The sequence below is a fragment of the Rhinolophus sinicus genome, chromosome 1, assembly GCF_057876585.1.
Source record: "Rhinolophus sinicus isolate RSI-liver-muscle chromosome 1, RSI-T2T, whole genome shotgun sequence".
Classification (NCBI taxonomy): domain Eukaryota; kingdom Metazoa; phylum Chordata; class Mammalia; order Chiroptera; family Rhinolophidae; genus Rhinolophus; species Rhinolophus sinicus.
This window is the reverse complement of record NC_142501.1, coordinates 16022412-16037173: the sequence shown is the minus strand read 5'-3', so window position 1 is coordinate 16037173 and position 14762 is coordinate 16022412. Positions and strand designations below refer to the sequence as shown.

The 14762-nt window shown below is 44.6% G+C and overlaps 1 protein-coding gene across 3 annotated transcripts in view; it reads left to right on the top strand.

Moving 5' to 3' along the window:
• The first annotated feature begins 659 nt into the window (after window positions 1–659).
• Window positions 660–14762, top strand: part of TCP11L2 (t-complex 11 like 2) — a 35358-nt gene continuing 21255 nt past the window's right edge. Inside the window, exons 1-3 of one of the 3 annotated variants that reach the window (XM_074326251.2) lie at window positions 660–678; window positions 9086–9277; window positions 11890–12025. In XM_074326251.2, the coding sequence (XP_074182352.2) occupies window positions 9121–9277; window positions 11890–12025 (293 nt within the window). In that variant the 5' untranslated portion in view covers window positions 660–678; window positions 9086–9120. Of the gene's footprint in view, window positions 679–831; window positions 969–9085; window positions 9278–11889; window positions 12026–14762 lie in introns of those variants that run through there. The other 2 variants (XM_019728449.3, XM_074326252.2) reach the window with 2 other exon arrangements.

The window sequence follows — 14762 nt, the reverse complement described above, 5'->3', positions numbered from 1 at the left end:
CGGACACAGTTAGGTGCTGCCAAGAACCCTGGAGGAAGTAAGACGCTTTATCTTTTGCATGCACACATAGTTTACGTGTTCAGAGAGCCTGGGTGGGTGTGACTCCGAGGAGTTAATCGTCTGGTTCAGCCATATGCAAATCTGGACCGGTGTTTATGTGGAGGTGCCGACACAAACGTCGGTGACACTGTTGGTTGCCGAGGTGCGTGGGAACGCATTTGCCAAGCTGTCGGTTGGTTTGTCTCTGTGTGTGTGGACGGTGTGATGGTGAGCACCCAATTTGGAGCTCCCCGTCTAGATGAGGTGTCAGGTAGTAAAAGTCCCACCCGCGCCGCGGCCGCGGAGCTGGCAGCAATGCCTAGGCCGGGTCCGTCTAGGGCTTCAAGAGCGTTTCCGCGGGTGGCTTCGCGCCGCCCCCGCGCCCCGGCTCCGCCCCCGCGCCCCCCCCCGCTCCGCCCCGCCCCCCAGCCCCCTACAGGCCCCGCCTCCAACGCCAGGGCTCCGGGCGGCACGGATGCCCCAGTTCCGTAAACACTTCTCTCCCCGCCCCTAGCAGTCCCAGGACCGCACCACTCCCAGCCTGAGGGGGGGCCTTTCCCTCTCGCATCCAAAACACCTTCAATCCAAGCTCTCCTCGGCCTTTTTCATCGGAACATCAGGAAACGTATCCTGTCACAGGTCAAATCTGTCAGAGCTCTGCTAGCGGAGCTTGCAGTGCCCTAGATTCCCCTCTCCTCCGTGCTGTCTTCCCCCCACTCGCCAGTTACGTGATGATCACGCCGTGGCTGCCTCCTTAGAGTCCCTCCCGGCCCTTTAAATACCGCGTGGGGTTACGGGGAAGCTGGGGGTGGTTGGACTGGTGAGTTGTGGAGGTCCTTGTGCCGCGCTGGGTGAGGGGACACCCAGAGACCCCTGACCTGGGCTCATTCAGTCGCCGTTCTCCTCCGCTTGTCTCCGCGCCGGGCCCGGTGCGTATCCATCCCCCGGGAGGGGGTCGCTGGCTGAGGTGATGGGCCCGGGTCGGTGGACGGGGCCACGTCGCTTCTTGGCAGCCGGAGGGGTTCCCCCGCCTCACCTCGGAACTCCTCCTGGGACGCGGGGCCCGGGGCGATAAAGCTCTGTTTGGCTCCCCTAACCCCCTTGTTTGACCTCGAACCGCCGTCATGCGTGGGAGCAGGGCGCGGGCGCCGAGTAATCACGGTGGGTGTCGGGGTGGCCGCGGGCTTCGGGCCCCGGAGGCGGCGGGGTCGCGGCCGCTGGGCCGCTGTTTACATCCCGCTGGGCCCGTGCCAGCGACCGCTTTGCTAGCGGCTTCCCATCCTCCGGGCTCCGGGAGGGCGCACCCGCTCGCCTGCGACCCCCGGCCCGACGGGGGTGGGCGAAGCCAGCGGTGGTGAGGGCCGGGCAGGGCCCGAAGCGTGTGTTTGGGGTTTGTTGCCGGGGTTTCCCTGGCACTCGGCTCGACCTCCGCCGTCCCCTCCCCCAAGGGTTTGTTTTGACAGGAAACGTGCTGCTGGAGGGGGAGAGGCTGCGGGAGGACGTGGGCCGGGGGGTGGGGGGGTGGGGTGGCCGGTGCCAACTCCGTCCGTGAGAGTAAAGGCGCGGGAAGGGCCAGTCAGGCCCCGGGTCCAACCCCTGGCCTCTCAGGGACGGCGGGCGCTTCCCAAAGCTGCTCCTTTGGGTGGCACCACGGGTTTCCAGCGGTGATTTGAGGTGGCACGTGGACGAACGTGGTTCTGTGTTTTCGTTAGTGTGAGGGGAACCTGTTCCATGACACGAGCGATTTCACAAGGACACAAAGTTTCCTTTCAAAGTAAATGTATTTGAATGCAAAGACCTGGTGAAGGTAAAGAGAACAGGCCAGGATGGCAATGCGGAAACAGGCGTGAAGAGTGGCACTCAAATGACTGACGTGCGGGACATACTGTAGATGGTTGTCCCGTTACTTGAACCTTGAAGAAATTAGACAAATTGTCCTTTTCTCTAGTGGGCCCATCAGTCCCCGAGATCCCCGTGGTCTCGTGATCTCCTTGCTCTTTGCTACCTGCCAACCCGTGGTTCCCGCTTTGGGAAGCTCCCTGCCTGCCTTTTCCTCTTGCCTCCAGGGATGTCATACATCACCTGGCAGCCCAGGGAGGTGGCCAGTCTTGCAGGGGCCCCGGGCTGAAGAGGTCTAGTCGTGTGGAAGCAGCGTCAATGCCATTTGCGAGGGGCTGAGCCCTCCAGAGGGGAAAGCGTAGGTACTAAAATAGACCAGCCAGGGGTGGGAGGAGAAGTGTTTTCAAGTGTGAAAAGTGCCTCGAAATCCTCCTCCCTGATGTTGTCGTGTTACGTGTAGTGTGCACATCTGCTTTTTAAGACAATGACGGGCTTGTTGGCTTTTATTTAGCTCTTTGTTGGCTCTCATTTGATGAAGACCAGTATTCTCTAATGGAATGGATCAGGCACCCATCTCTCTGCTCTGCGGTGTTTGCTTCGCTGCAGATAAATAACTTTTTAGTGCTGCTGTTTGGAACTGGTTCCGAAGCAGCATTTTGCAGAAGCTGTAGGTTTTCCACACCATCTGCGATGTTCCTGCAGAGCCCTGTCTCGCTCTGACTCCTTGCCCTTGACTACACCTATGTGACTGCTTGTCCTGGCACCTGACCGTAATCGGGTCTTCAAAGATGGTACCCACGAGGTGTTTTTCTGAAATTTCTTTTTTCCATGATGGAACCTGAACTGGATGGGTTCCATTCCTCAAGGCCCTGCTGGATCATCGGAACAATTTACCTCAAAATCTATTTGACTTACACTAATTGTACGCGGTTAACCCTTTTGATATTTGGGTTTTAACGGGGGATTTTGCAGTGCTTAAAGAATGGCTCCCGGAGAGGGTGTTTTCAGTCTCGCCAGTGGGGTGGTTGAGCGTTATTTTGCACAATAGAGTCTTTCAGTGACGCCCTTCACAGTATAGCACTTGAGCAACCCCCCCGGGGGCCAGGTCAGCTTGCTACCACGTGTGCAGATGTTCACGTGGTGATGAGTAGGTCAGTTTGTGGGAGTGGGCGTGGAAAGAATGAGCAGCACACCAAATATTCTCCAGCCATGTTAGAGTTGTCGAAAGCATGGGCTTGAGGGAGCCACTACTTGGCTTTTGAGTTGGGCCTCTGCTACTGCTGGGAATCCTTGGGCAAGTAATTAACTTCTCTGTAAAATGGGGATGATAGTGATTCCTTAGCTAGCAAGGTTATAATCCAAAGAGATAAAACATTTAAAGCACTTACGGTGGTGGCTCTCAATGTTATTCGCTGTCAGTGGGCATTAAGTGGGTGGAAAGACCCATGTAAAGGTTTCTTTAAGCTCTGGAACTGGCAGTCTTTGCTAGTTTGAATCATTGGTGCCTTAGAAATGTGTTGAGGTGGGTGCTGGGAATCAGTGGAGACAGGGCTCCTTCCTGCAAGCAGCTTAAAATTTAGTGGGGAGACGAGGATGCAGAAACAACTGTATTGCTTCAAATGACTGCATAATGAGAGCATGAGTAATGTGAGTGAGGCAGAAGAGAAGGACAACCCAAGTTGTCTTATGAATAGGAGTGTGGCTTAATTTGTTCATCAGTGATACTCCCTGAGCTCTAGCCCGAGGAAGCGTTCTGAGCTCCAGATGGCTGATTTAGATGGTGTGAGTAGGGATTTCATGTCAGGTGACTTTGAAGTTGCAACGTTTAATTTCCAATCTGAATGGCAAGAAGGAGCCACTCATGTGATCATGGAGAAGAACATTCCAGGAGGAGAGAATAACAGGTACAAGTGCTCCCAAGTAGGAAGTGAGACATGTCTGAGAAACCCAAAGAGACCGTTGTGTCTGGAGCAGGAAGGGTTTGGGGGAGAGAGGTATAGGATGAGGTGGGCAGAGGCCAGACAGAGGGACTATAAACCGCCACTGGGAGACTTCTGAAGGAAAGGGAAACCACCTGGAGAAGAACTCTTAAAAGGGATGATTTCTTTTTCCTTCTCAGAAGGACTCTGGTCTATTTCCTGTTTTATTCTCTGGGCATTGTTCAAGAAGGACATTGGGACAAGTTTGACTGTCTAGAAGAACGTTTGTAATGGAGTGGTATCTGAGCTGTCAGAGTGGTGGGAACAATCGAAATCTAAACACTGCAGACTGGGCTGTTCTGAATTGGACTTGAAGTTTTAGTTCCGTACTTCTTTTCTTCTCTTTTAACCTTTTGCTCAGAAATAATTTCAAACTTACAGAACAGGTTGCAAGAACAGTACAAACAATTCCCTGTTGTCTACCTTTTACTCATATTCACCTGTTAACATTTTGTTCCACATGCTTTATTGTTTTCTTTCTCTCTTGTATGAATCATTTGAGAGAAAGTTGCCACATATGATGGCCATTTATTCCTACAGGCATAATCATAGTACATGTATCAATTTCAGTACATTTAATACTGTAATGCAGAAGTAGGTTTCCAGTATTGTAACATTGTTCTCCATTCACCTAATAATGTCTGTTAGAGCATTTTCCCCCCCTCCAGTACAGGACTCAGTCTAGTATCATCTATTGCACTCAGTTGTCAAGCCTCTCTTCATCTGGAACATATCCTCCCTAGCCTCTCTTTGTTTTTATGACTTTGACATTTTTGGAGTTCCTGACTTCTTTCAGGAAAACTAAAACAATAGTTGACAGTCTGTCAAGCACTTACTAGGAGTTTAAGTACTTGACATAGACTGTTTCAGTTAATCTTCACAATAGTTCAATAAGGTAGATGCTATTATTATCTCCATTTTAAAATGGTAGGTTCTCTGCCTCCAGTCAGTAAATATCAAGAATCAGGATCAAGAACCCAGTCTACCTGGTTCCAGAGCCAGTGTTCTTACTGCTTCAGTGACATGTGCATTGTCACTTGGTGGATCTTTGCAATCCTGAACCTGTGCAGGACCATTTGCAGAGAATAGTTTGCTGTAAAAAGGAAGTGGAGTCAATAGTCTGGACATAGACTGAGGAATCAACTAGCAAATTAAAAACCTATCTCCCCTCCATCTGTGGTGGGATACAGGATTAGCCCCTTACACTGCCATTCATTCATCCATTTATTTATTCGACAATAAATATTTAAGTGTCTGCTGTATCGTAGTCATTGCTTTTGGAAGTCACGATATAATATTGCATTTATTATTACATATGGAACACTGCAATGAAAAATGTGATTATTTTCTTAGAATAATGACCCACGGTAGTGTTGGAGGCTTTGCTTGGCGTTATCTTCTGTCTTCACCTTTGACTTTTCCTTTGGCCAGTGAGTAAATCCTCCAGGTAGGATGAGATGTGGTGTTCCTAAAAAGTTGTGTGGTTTGCTTGTGAATTGCAGTGGTGAAGGTTAAGTAGATCTAAATCTGTCGCTATGAGAAGCATTATCGTTCATAAAGAATCAGGCTGGTTTCATTATCACTGTTCTAAAAGAGAATCCAAAATAGTTTTAAAAGCAATCTAATTATTCTCATTGTCTTTTGAGTCAAGTAGCTATGTCCCCAGATGACTTACATGGAAACCCGAGACCAAGAAAAGTAAGAACAGATGTGAAGGAACTTGCAGAAGACCATTTACACCAAGATGGGCCATTTGTTTTTGGCTTTTGTATTTCACACAAGTGCAAGAGTTCTGTCTTAGGTTAATCCCCAGCCTTGTTTATCTGTAGGGAAATATGCTTTTATCATCACGGGATAAAACTATTCTTCCCTTTAGAATTTTTAATGCCTGAAATGATGATAACAGAAGCAAATAATACTAATAATAGCAAACATCTGTATCCTGTTTACTCTGTGTCAGACACTGTTCCAAGTACTGTACATACATTGACTAAATGAAATCTCACACCAGTCCTCCAAGTTAGGTATTATTAGTATGCCTATATGAGGAAATAGGCAATTTCCTAATAAAGCAAAAATGGGCATTTTGGCTTCAAAGAAAAGTTTCTGCGTGGATGCACTAAAGCCCAGTGTGCTGTGAGGCTTCTGCCAACTAAACGAGTTTCTAAACATGTTGACGCTTTTAGATTTTCTATTTTAGCCCCTGGGCCAGAAACTCGACCTTCAGTGAATTGTTGGAAGAAAGTACAGTTGCATGTTATTAACCATGTCTGCCACGAGCACAGGTAATTTCTCAGAACTTCCAGTGATGCCTCAGGGAACTCTGGGTTTATAGCATTTTAGCAATTCCTAGCCGAAAGGGACCTTATAACTGGCCCAACTCGCTCAGAAAAATGGGGTGAAGAGAGCAGATGTGATGTATACAAAGTCACACAGCAAATTTAATGACTGACCCAGGCCTCAGACCCCGGACTTCTAATTTCTAACATAGATCTTTTATTTTTCAAATCTTTGTACTTTGCTACTTTATTAAACAATCTAAAAACCTAGGAAGTGTGTTGTTCAGCAGTAGAAGAAAAATGAAATGGACAGTTCATAAGTTCTAATGGATGAATTTATGGTGAAATAAATCCAATGGATTCACGTATGAATTAACCTAGTTCATCAATTCCAATGGATGAAAGCTTTTACTCACCTTTACTTGGAAAAACAGCCAGAGAGAAGAGGGATTAAGAGCATACATAGCACAGTTGTTAAAACGGAATGACTGAAAAAGATAATGGAGTGGAAACAAAGTTTAAGATATTCAAATACAAGTGTGATAAGGAGCAGGGGCTATTGAGTCCTAAACCTGGGAAGGGAGGTTTAAGGGGTAGGTTTCTCTGCTCCGCGTGACCTTTGGAAGTACCAGGCCTGTAAATGTGTAGTGATATCAGTTTGCAAATGTTCTGGTTGAAGCTCTACCAAGTGGGATTCAATGATTCCGATTCAGCTGACAGAGAATGAATACTTGTTACAAACTTGATACTGGCAGTAGACGAGACACAGTCCCTGCCTTATTAAGGAGAGTTGGAAGTAGCCACGGGAGGAAAATCACTGTACGAGGGACTAAACACAGGAAATGTGCTGCAGATGGACAAAGAAGAGTGCCCTTAGCTTTGGCCAGAGGATAGAGGGAAGGCTTCCTGGAGAAGGTGGCATTTTCACGAAGTGCCATCAGTAAGAAGTAAAATGTTGGCAAAGAGAAAGCTGGAGGGAAGGGCAAGCATTCTATTTAGGAGCTGGGGTTTGGTAGAAGTGAACGGATTAGAACAGCCCTTTTTCTTTAGTTCTCTAACCCCCACCTCTCACCCCCCACCCCAGCAGATGGGAGTTAAAGCTCAAGCAGAATCTAGTTTGCTTGGGGTAAAGGAGGTTATGTCACCACTGAGGAGGCAATAGTTCAGGGGCTTATTTTATAGCCTGTGTTCGGGGTGGTTGGCCTTGGAACTCTAGGAGAAGGTGAATATCTCTACCAGGTAGCTTCCTGACAGCTACACCCAACTCCTTGCCCTTCAGTCTGCAGAGGCAGCCTCCAAGTTAGTGGTTTTCTGTTTGCGAAAGTGGTGGGCCAAGCTAGGGTACATTTCTATGAGTGGCAGGACTGAAGAAGGTTGTTTAGGTGAGGCCAGGTGCAAATACCCTTGGGCTTTAAAAGTCCCTTTAATAAGTCCCTTTGAGACCCTCCTTGTCTCTACCACCCAAGGGATAAAAAGTGGCACTCTTCCTCTCAACAACGGCTGGATTTACCCCTTAGTCGCAATCGTGCCTGCCTCTCCTTTCTCATGCTTTCTTGGCAATGCCTTGTTTTGCCTTTTCTTGTCTTCTGGCATCTGGCAAACACAGTTTTATGTACTGAGATTGAGAGGCATGGGGGTCAGGCCCTGTCTGTTTTGTTCACTGTTTTCCCAGTTCTTGGTACACAGTAGGCACTCAATGAATGTGAAAGGAATCATGGAAGAAACTGCAGGTATTTTCCGGCATACTATGCATAGTTGTGGTTTCACATTCTGGCAACGTTAAACGCTCTGTGTACCTCATTGCATGGGCTGGTTCAGGTTTAAAGAGACTCAGTGAACCCTTACTATCGTCACTGTTCATTCAGGATTTGAGATGCCTTTTCTCCTCATGCCCAGGTTTCCCCTCAGTGTCAGCTAACACCACACTCATATCAAGGCCAGCTTCCTCACGGGCCTGGCTGCGGCTCCTGAGCTAGGGCCTGGGCATCTCGAGTCCACAGGATTTCCTTTCTGTTGGGTGACGGGGCCCAAAGGCCCTGACCTGGGAGGCAATCTGAGGTCCCGGAAACGACAGTGAATGTCGAGTCCAGGGACTGGTTTTACGGAGTACTAAATCCCCTCCTCTCTCGGAATCTGTCTGTCTCCCCCCTACAACCTGTAGAATCAGGATCTTTTGTGTCTGTTTGTTCATTGGGTGGCAGTGGGTACTTTGTAAATTGTCCAATACAAACCAAAGATCAGGCCTTACTCTTCATGTCATGGCAGCTTACGGGAAAATGGAGAAGAACCTACAGACTTGGCAGCCAGAGATTTTAATTAGCCTTGTCCTTTCCCCAAGAGGCTCACAGACAACTAACAAGGCTGATTTCAAAAATATTTTCATTAAAACAAAGACAGAGGAACAATAGTAATGGCTAACATTTGAGTGCTGTGCTAAGCACTTTCATAAGATTAATCCTGTTTCATCTTCAAGCAACCCTATGAGATGGTGGTCTTTCAGTCCAGTTTTACTTGTGAGGTAGGTCGTTCAGTGACTTCTCAAGGTCACGAGACGAAAGGCTGAATGAGTTTCTAATCTAGGCAGTCTGAGCACAGAGCCCCACACTCTGCCTCTTACCCTCCCGTGTTTTAGCAGCCCAGGCGGACGAGCGTGTGTTCTGCGCATTGTGTTTCTTTAGGACCCGTTCATTATTGCTGAGCGTGTGTATTCTCCCTGAGTATGTCCTGAGTAAGCTCAGACCTATGGCTGTGGACTCCCTCTTTTGGAAGGCAGTCTTGAAGGCCTAGCGGTAGCCTGCCTGGCCAGGGTGTTGTGGGAAGCACGAGGTAACCTGGGAGTCTTTCCGGTGCTGTGGTACGTGCAGCGCGGCTGTCCACGCTGGAAGAAGGATTGGCACCACCGCTGGAAGTACCACAGAATGTTGACGCAGGGTCTGTTTGTCTGTGCAGGTGCTATCTCTTTACCCACACTCCAGGGACACAAAATGCCCTTCCATGGCGAGAAGCAGTGTGTGGGCGAGGACCAGCCCAGCGATTCAGACTCCTCCAGGTTCTCCGAAAGCATGGCTTCACTCAGTGACTATGAGTGCTCCAGGCAGAGTTTTACAAGTGACTCCTCCAGCAAATCCAGCTCTCCTGCTTGTAAGCTGACAGGGGAGCAGAGGCTGGGGACAGTGGGGATGGTGCTAGACATGGGTTTTGGATTTTAAAACTCAGACATGACTGAGATCAGAGTACAGACTTCCTCTCCTTTCTAGATGGACCGGAATAGCACTGCAGCTATCTTGTACAGGCTCTCAGGAATGCATAGCCACCAAAGTTTACATCCTGGTCGTTTTCATTTTCATCACTGCGTCTGAACTGCTTTGGTTTCACTGTCAACCCCACCAGTCCTCTCTGTCTAGTAGTGGAAGGCCAGTCCTTCTTGCGCCACATAAATTCAGTTGGTCTTTTCTGATCATTTCTGATTTACACGAAAGGAAACTTGCCCCAATTCAAGGGTCAGGCAGGAAGTGAAATAAACTAAAGGGTTTCCTGCCAATTTCAAGAAATGTTGTGCAAATCACCCCAGAAAAGTGCCCATAAGGGGAATTACAACACTAGGGGCATGAGAAAGAGTTAAAAGAGTGGCCCCAGTGAAGGGAAGCCATCTTTTCTTCCTTCTTTTTGTGTGTGGAAGCTAGAGATGGGTAAAGCAGTTGTTTGTCTCTTTTTTTTTTTTAAGCTTTTAATTGGCATTTTGTATGGAAACTATAACAAACTGACAAAGCAAATGCAGAAAAAAGCAACTAATGTTTAATGTGATCCGATGCTCACTTCAGAAGTTTGTTCATTTGTATTTACGTTAAATTTTTAAAACTTGGACAGTTGATATAGAGAAAAGAAAATGTTGCCTATAACATCACCCAAAGAAGACAGATGGCGGCACTCTGTCATCTCTTCATTCTTCGCATAGACATATGTGCGTATATGTGGACTCTTTTCACTTAGTATTATAACTAAAACATTTACTCATGATAATGTATTTTTAAAACATTGTTTTTATGACTGCTTACTACTTCATCAAGTGAATACACCATACATTTATGTAACCACTGATTTATCATTGCACTTTGTTTGTTTCCATTTTTCGCTGTTACAAATAGAGCGTTATGAGCATCTTACTACACAAAGCCTTTGCAGGGCTTCTTTAGATATAATTTGATTCTTGGACCAAAGGGTGCAGACATTTTTAAGGAGATTCTTAATGGGACAGAGAATGAGCAAAAGAATTTACTAGCAGCCTCCCAGCTTTCTGTTGCTTTTTCTTACTGTTTATGCTGTATATGGGGTTGATACCTCTAAAAGGGTACCTAGGAATCCTGAAGAAGGGTTTTACTAATTCTGTGTATTCCCTTTTCCGCCTCCTCCTCTTCCTCTTCCTCCTTTTCTTTTTAAAATTAATTTAGGTAGCAAAGAATTACTAGTCAGTACTGTTGTCTGAGGAATGATTTTTAATTAAGCTAAGAGTTCCAACAGTGATTTCAAAAGGACATGACTTATTAGAATACTTTTTTAGAATAATCGTTAGAAAAAAGTAGAATAATTTTTTATTTACTACTTCCTACTGAGAAGTAGATTATGCCACTGATTTTATTTTAGTTATCCATATTGATTGAGTTCTTACTATGTTCTTCTTTACCTAAATTACCTTATGTAATCACCTCAGGACAGCCCTACGTGGAGGTCAGTGAGGCCTCAGTTAAGTTAAATGATGAGTAGCAAACTTGGAACCAAACCTAAGCATTATGCTATAGTGCCTACACCTTTAGAAATCATGGTTTTAAAAGGTCAGTTATTTCATAGTGAGTCTGCTTAAATAAATGAGAGTTATGAATTGCAGAATAAAAAGTCTTATAAATTTCCTGTATATGACATGTTAATAAATGCAAATGTAATAGGCACTAAAAAATTGAGGTGATTTACCGTATTTTGCCGTGTATAATGTGCACTTTTTTAGCCTAAGTTTGTGAGGGAAAAATAAGGATGCGTATTATACATGGGTGGTATTAATTCTGTATCTATATAAATATTTTTAATTCTTTTATTTATGATTATAAGTTAAAAGTGTAACTCTAGAAATCAATAACGATATCCATATGCAAAATAATACCCTGGAATACAATAATCAGTTTTGTTGAACTTACGATGAACTTGGCCTTCTATGATATGTAAATATCACAAATTTGTTACCGGTTCATAAAATTTCTTGTACTTTGTATCTGTTCTCATGTTTTATAATTATTTGTTACATAAAATTTTTGTACCATAATATGTTAAAAGTAAATGCTAAAATTCCTTTATAATACACAAACAAGATGTAAACAAATAAAAATTTGAATTAAAAAATTAAAACAAAAAGTCTTTTTTCCCCTGAAAGTTTGGGCCAAAAACCTGGGTGTGCATTATACATGGAAGCGCATTATACACAGCAAAATATGGTAATTAAAAAATTATAGCCTATGTTAATAAGATTAACTCAAAAACATTTGAAAATGTATTATCAATACAGTAACTGACGTTATCAAAGGAGTTCTTAAATGTTTGAAGTCTTCACTATTAAGCAGGGGAGCCTACCTATTTTAAAATATATTCTTTTTATTTGTAAAACCCTGAAAAAAAATGTTGGAATAACTTACACTCTTTCTGCATGAGGAAGCTTCATTGGATGACAGCTTCTCTTCCGCATTAACGGGTTTTTGTTTTTCTTTCAGCAACAAGCCCTCCCAGGGTTGTATCATTTGATGAAGTGATGGCTGCAGCAAGGAACTTTGCAGACATGACTCTTGCTCATGAAATTGCTATAAATGAGAACTTTCTATTGAAACAAGATGCCCTCCCTGAGAACAGGTAACCTAGAAGTGTTTGTGGTGCATAAACTGTGCTGCAGATTGTGTGTGTGTGTGTGTGTGTGTACATGTATGTACACACGCAAATATTCACACTGATTCCTGGAAGTTCTATAATAGCCACTGGGAGTAAATATGATTTGATTCTCTAACAAGGTCTTATACGTGTTTTTAAAACCATTCCTCTAGGGTACACATTACCTGTAATCTTTAGAACTCAGCGTATATGCCTTGTCCTGGGGGAAGCTTTTCCTGACATTTCTCAGCCCGCTAGACTACATTGCATCTTGCTAAAGACTCCCGTAGCCCCCTCTGCCTCCCTTTTGTTAAGATGTCTTATAAATTTATGTTCAATCTTTGTGTTTCCCATTTGACCAAAAGCACCATTAATGGAGGAACTACGACTATATCGTTTGCTCTTTCCTTATTGCCTAGCAGAGTAGCTGACATAATACATGCTCAAGAAATATTTGCAGATTGACTTACTAAAAACTGATATTATTCAGATTGTGAAAGATAAACAAATGCAGCTGAGTTGCCAAAGTGCTAAGAATAGGTGATCCAGAAGCCTCTGGAGGGAGGAATCACAGCTGCATCGGCAGCCCTGATTCACCTCGGGGTGCCGGGCGACCTCTGGTTATAGCCCCACTCTTAGATCCTACCTCACTCTCGCTGGCTTCAGTGGCTGGGACAAAGAGGGAAAAGGCTTGTGGCCATTATTCCAGATAAGTCATCTTTAGAGGCAAAGTTGGCTCCTGGTGGATGGCACTGACTCTTCTTCAATCTTACAGTGCCGTTTACAAATCCGGAGCATTCTCTCTGTCAGTTAAGATAACACGTAATGCTTGATTCCATCAGAACCTTTGCATTTGTTTTAAAGCAGGAAAATAGTAAACATCAAAAATTTTTTACATTTAAATGTGGATCATAGTCCTTCTGCTCCTGGGAAGGTTGCTCATAATAATCCTTAATATTTTCTGAGATGACTGGCCAAAGTCGGCATGTCTGGTGGGTTGTCTCTGATGACTGCACTTCACCAGGGTCCTTTATACCAGCTCTACTGCTAGTCCAGGCCCTAGGCCAGGCCGCCATCCCCTCTGACCTGGACTCTTTCGGTCCTAACTCATGGCTCCCTCTCCATTCTTAGTTCTCCCACAGTCACACGGTTGCCATAGAGATCTTTCTAAAGGGTAAATCAGATTACGTCATTTCTTTGCTTAAAACCCTTCCGTGGTTTTCTAGTGCACTTAGAATAAAAATATAAGCTCCTTAGTGTGGCCTGCGAGGCCCTTCTTCCCCAGCCTGTCTCTTACTCCTTTCCTTCCTACTTGTGCTGCTTCAGCCACACTGGCTTCCTTGCTCGTCTCGGGGACATCAGCTTGATCCCGTCCCAGGGACATGGTCCCTTCTTTCGTCTTCTTTTCCCCCTAGATTTTCACTGGCTGCTTTCTTTTCCCCATTCAAGTCTCAGTTCCAAGGTCACTAGCTTAGAGAAGCTTTCTTCAGCCACTCAGCAAAATTGTTACCGTCTCCATCACTATCTACTACGTTGTCTGACTGTCTTCCTCGTAGCTCTGAAATTGTCTTATTCATTTTTAATATGATGATTTTTGTCTTTCTGTCCCTGCTAATATATAAGCTTTCTGAGAGCAGAGACTTTCTTTTCACTATAAAATCCCCCGTGCCTAAAACAGTGTCTTCCACATATTGAATGTTGAATAAACATTTATTGACTAAGAAAAATGGCTGTTTGAAGTTAAAATTAGAGTGTTTTATGAAGCACGGCAAAAGATAATTGGGGGGTATTTGTACCTGAAATTCAAAAGTTGCAAATACAGGCCGCGGTGAAGGTACTTTAGGATCAGACAGACCCTGGGGTTTGAATCCTGACTCTGCTGAGGCCGTATCTGAGCCTCACGTTCCCCAAGGATGGGACGGGGACTGCAATACTCACTACAAATGCGTGCAAATGGCATGCAAGTGCCTTGCACGTAAGTGCTTTGATTTAGGTTCGTGCAAAAGTAATTACAGTTTAAAAGATTAAAATGATTGCAAAAACCACAATTACTTTTGCACCAACCTAATACTATGGAAAATAGGAGTCCTCTTCCCTTGATTTTTTTAAAACATTACCTTTGTTTAAAATGAAATAAGTGTTGATTTTTCAGCTGACTCTCCACAATGGCCAAGTTGTTACGTTTTAAAATATGGATGATTCATATTTTACCAAATATTTTCTATGGGGAAAAAACTTGGTAAATTAAGTCCGATTTCTGATAGGAATGCTTATAAGTGATTTAATTGATCTCATCTCCCTACCCCATCCCCAGAAAAAGACCTGAAAAGTATCTTTCAGCCTTTAGGAAAACTTAACTTTAAACTCAGATGTCCCAAGGGAGCTATAAAGTTGTTTTAGCTCATTGCTGTTGGGTCCATTTAAGCCAAGTACGTCAGGCTTGTAAAGTCAAGAGCGAAAGTCCATCCCAGCAGTGTTGGCCTTTGTAATTTAATTGTTCTGTAGTTCAAGAGCGTCTCAAACATTGGAAATGGCATTTATGTTGCATAAGTTTTAACATTTAAAGTTACTGAGTACACTATAGTATTTGCATTTACAGAAACGATGTTAACGTGCTCTTCAGAAAGCTGATTTTCATTTCTCATAGCATTATTGTATATTTAGCTATTTGTACTTTAAAAAGAAAAATTAGGAGATATGCCTGACTATCAAATTATTCATT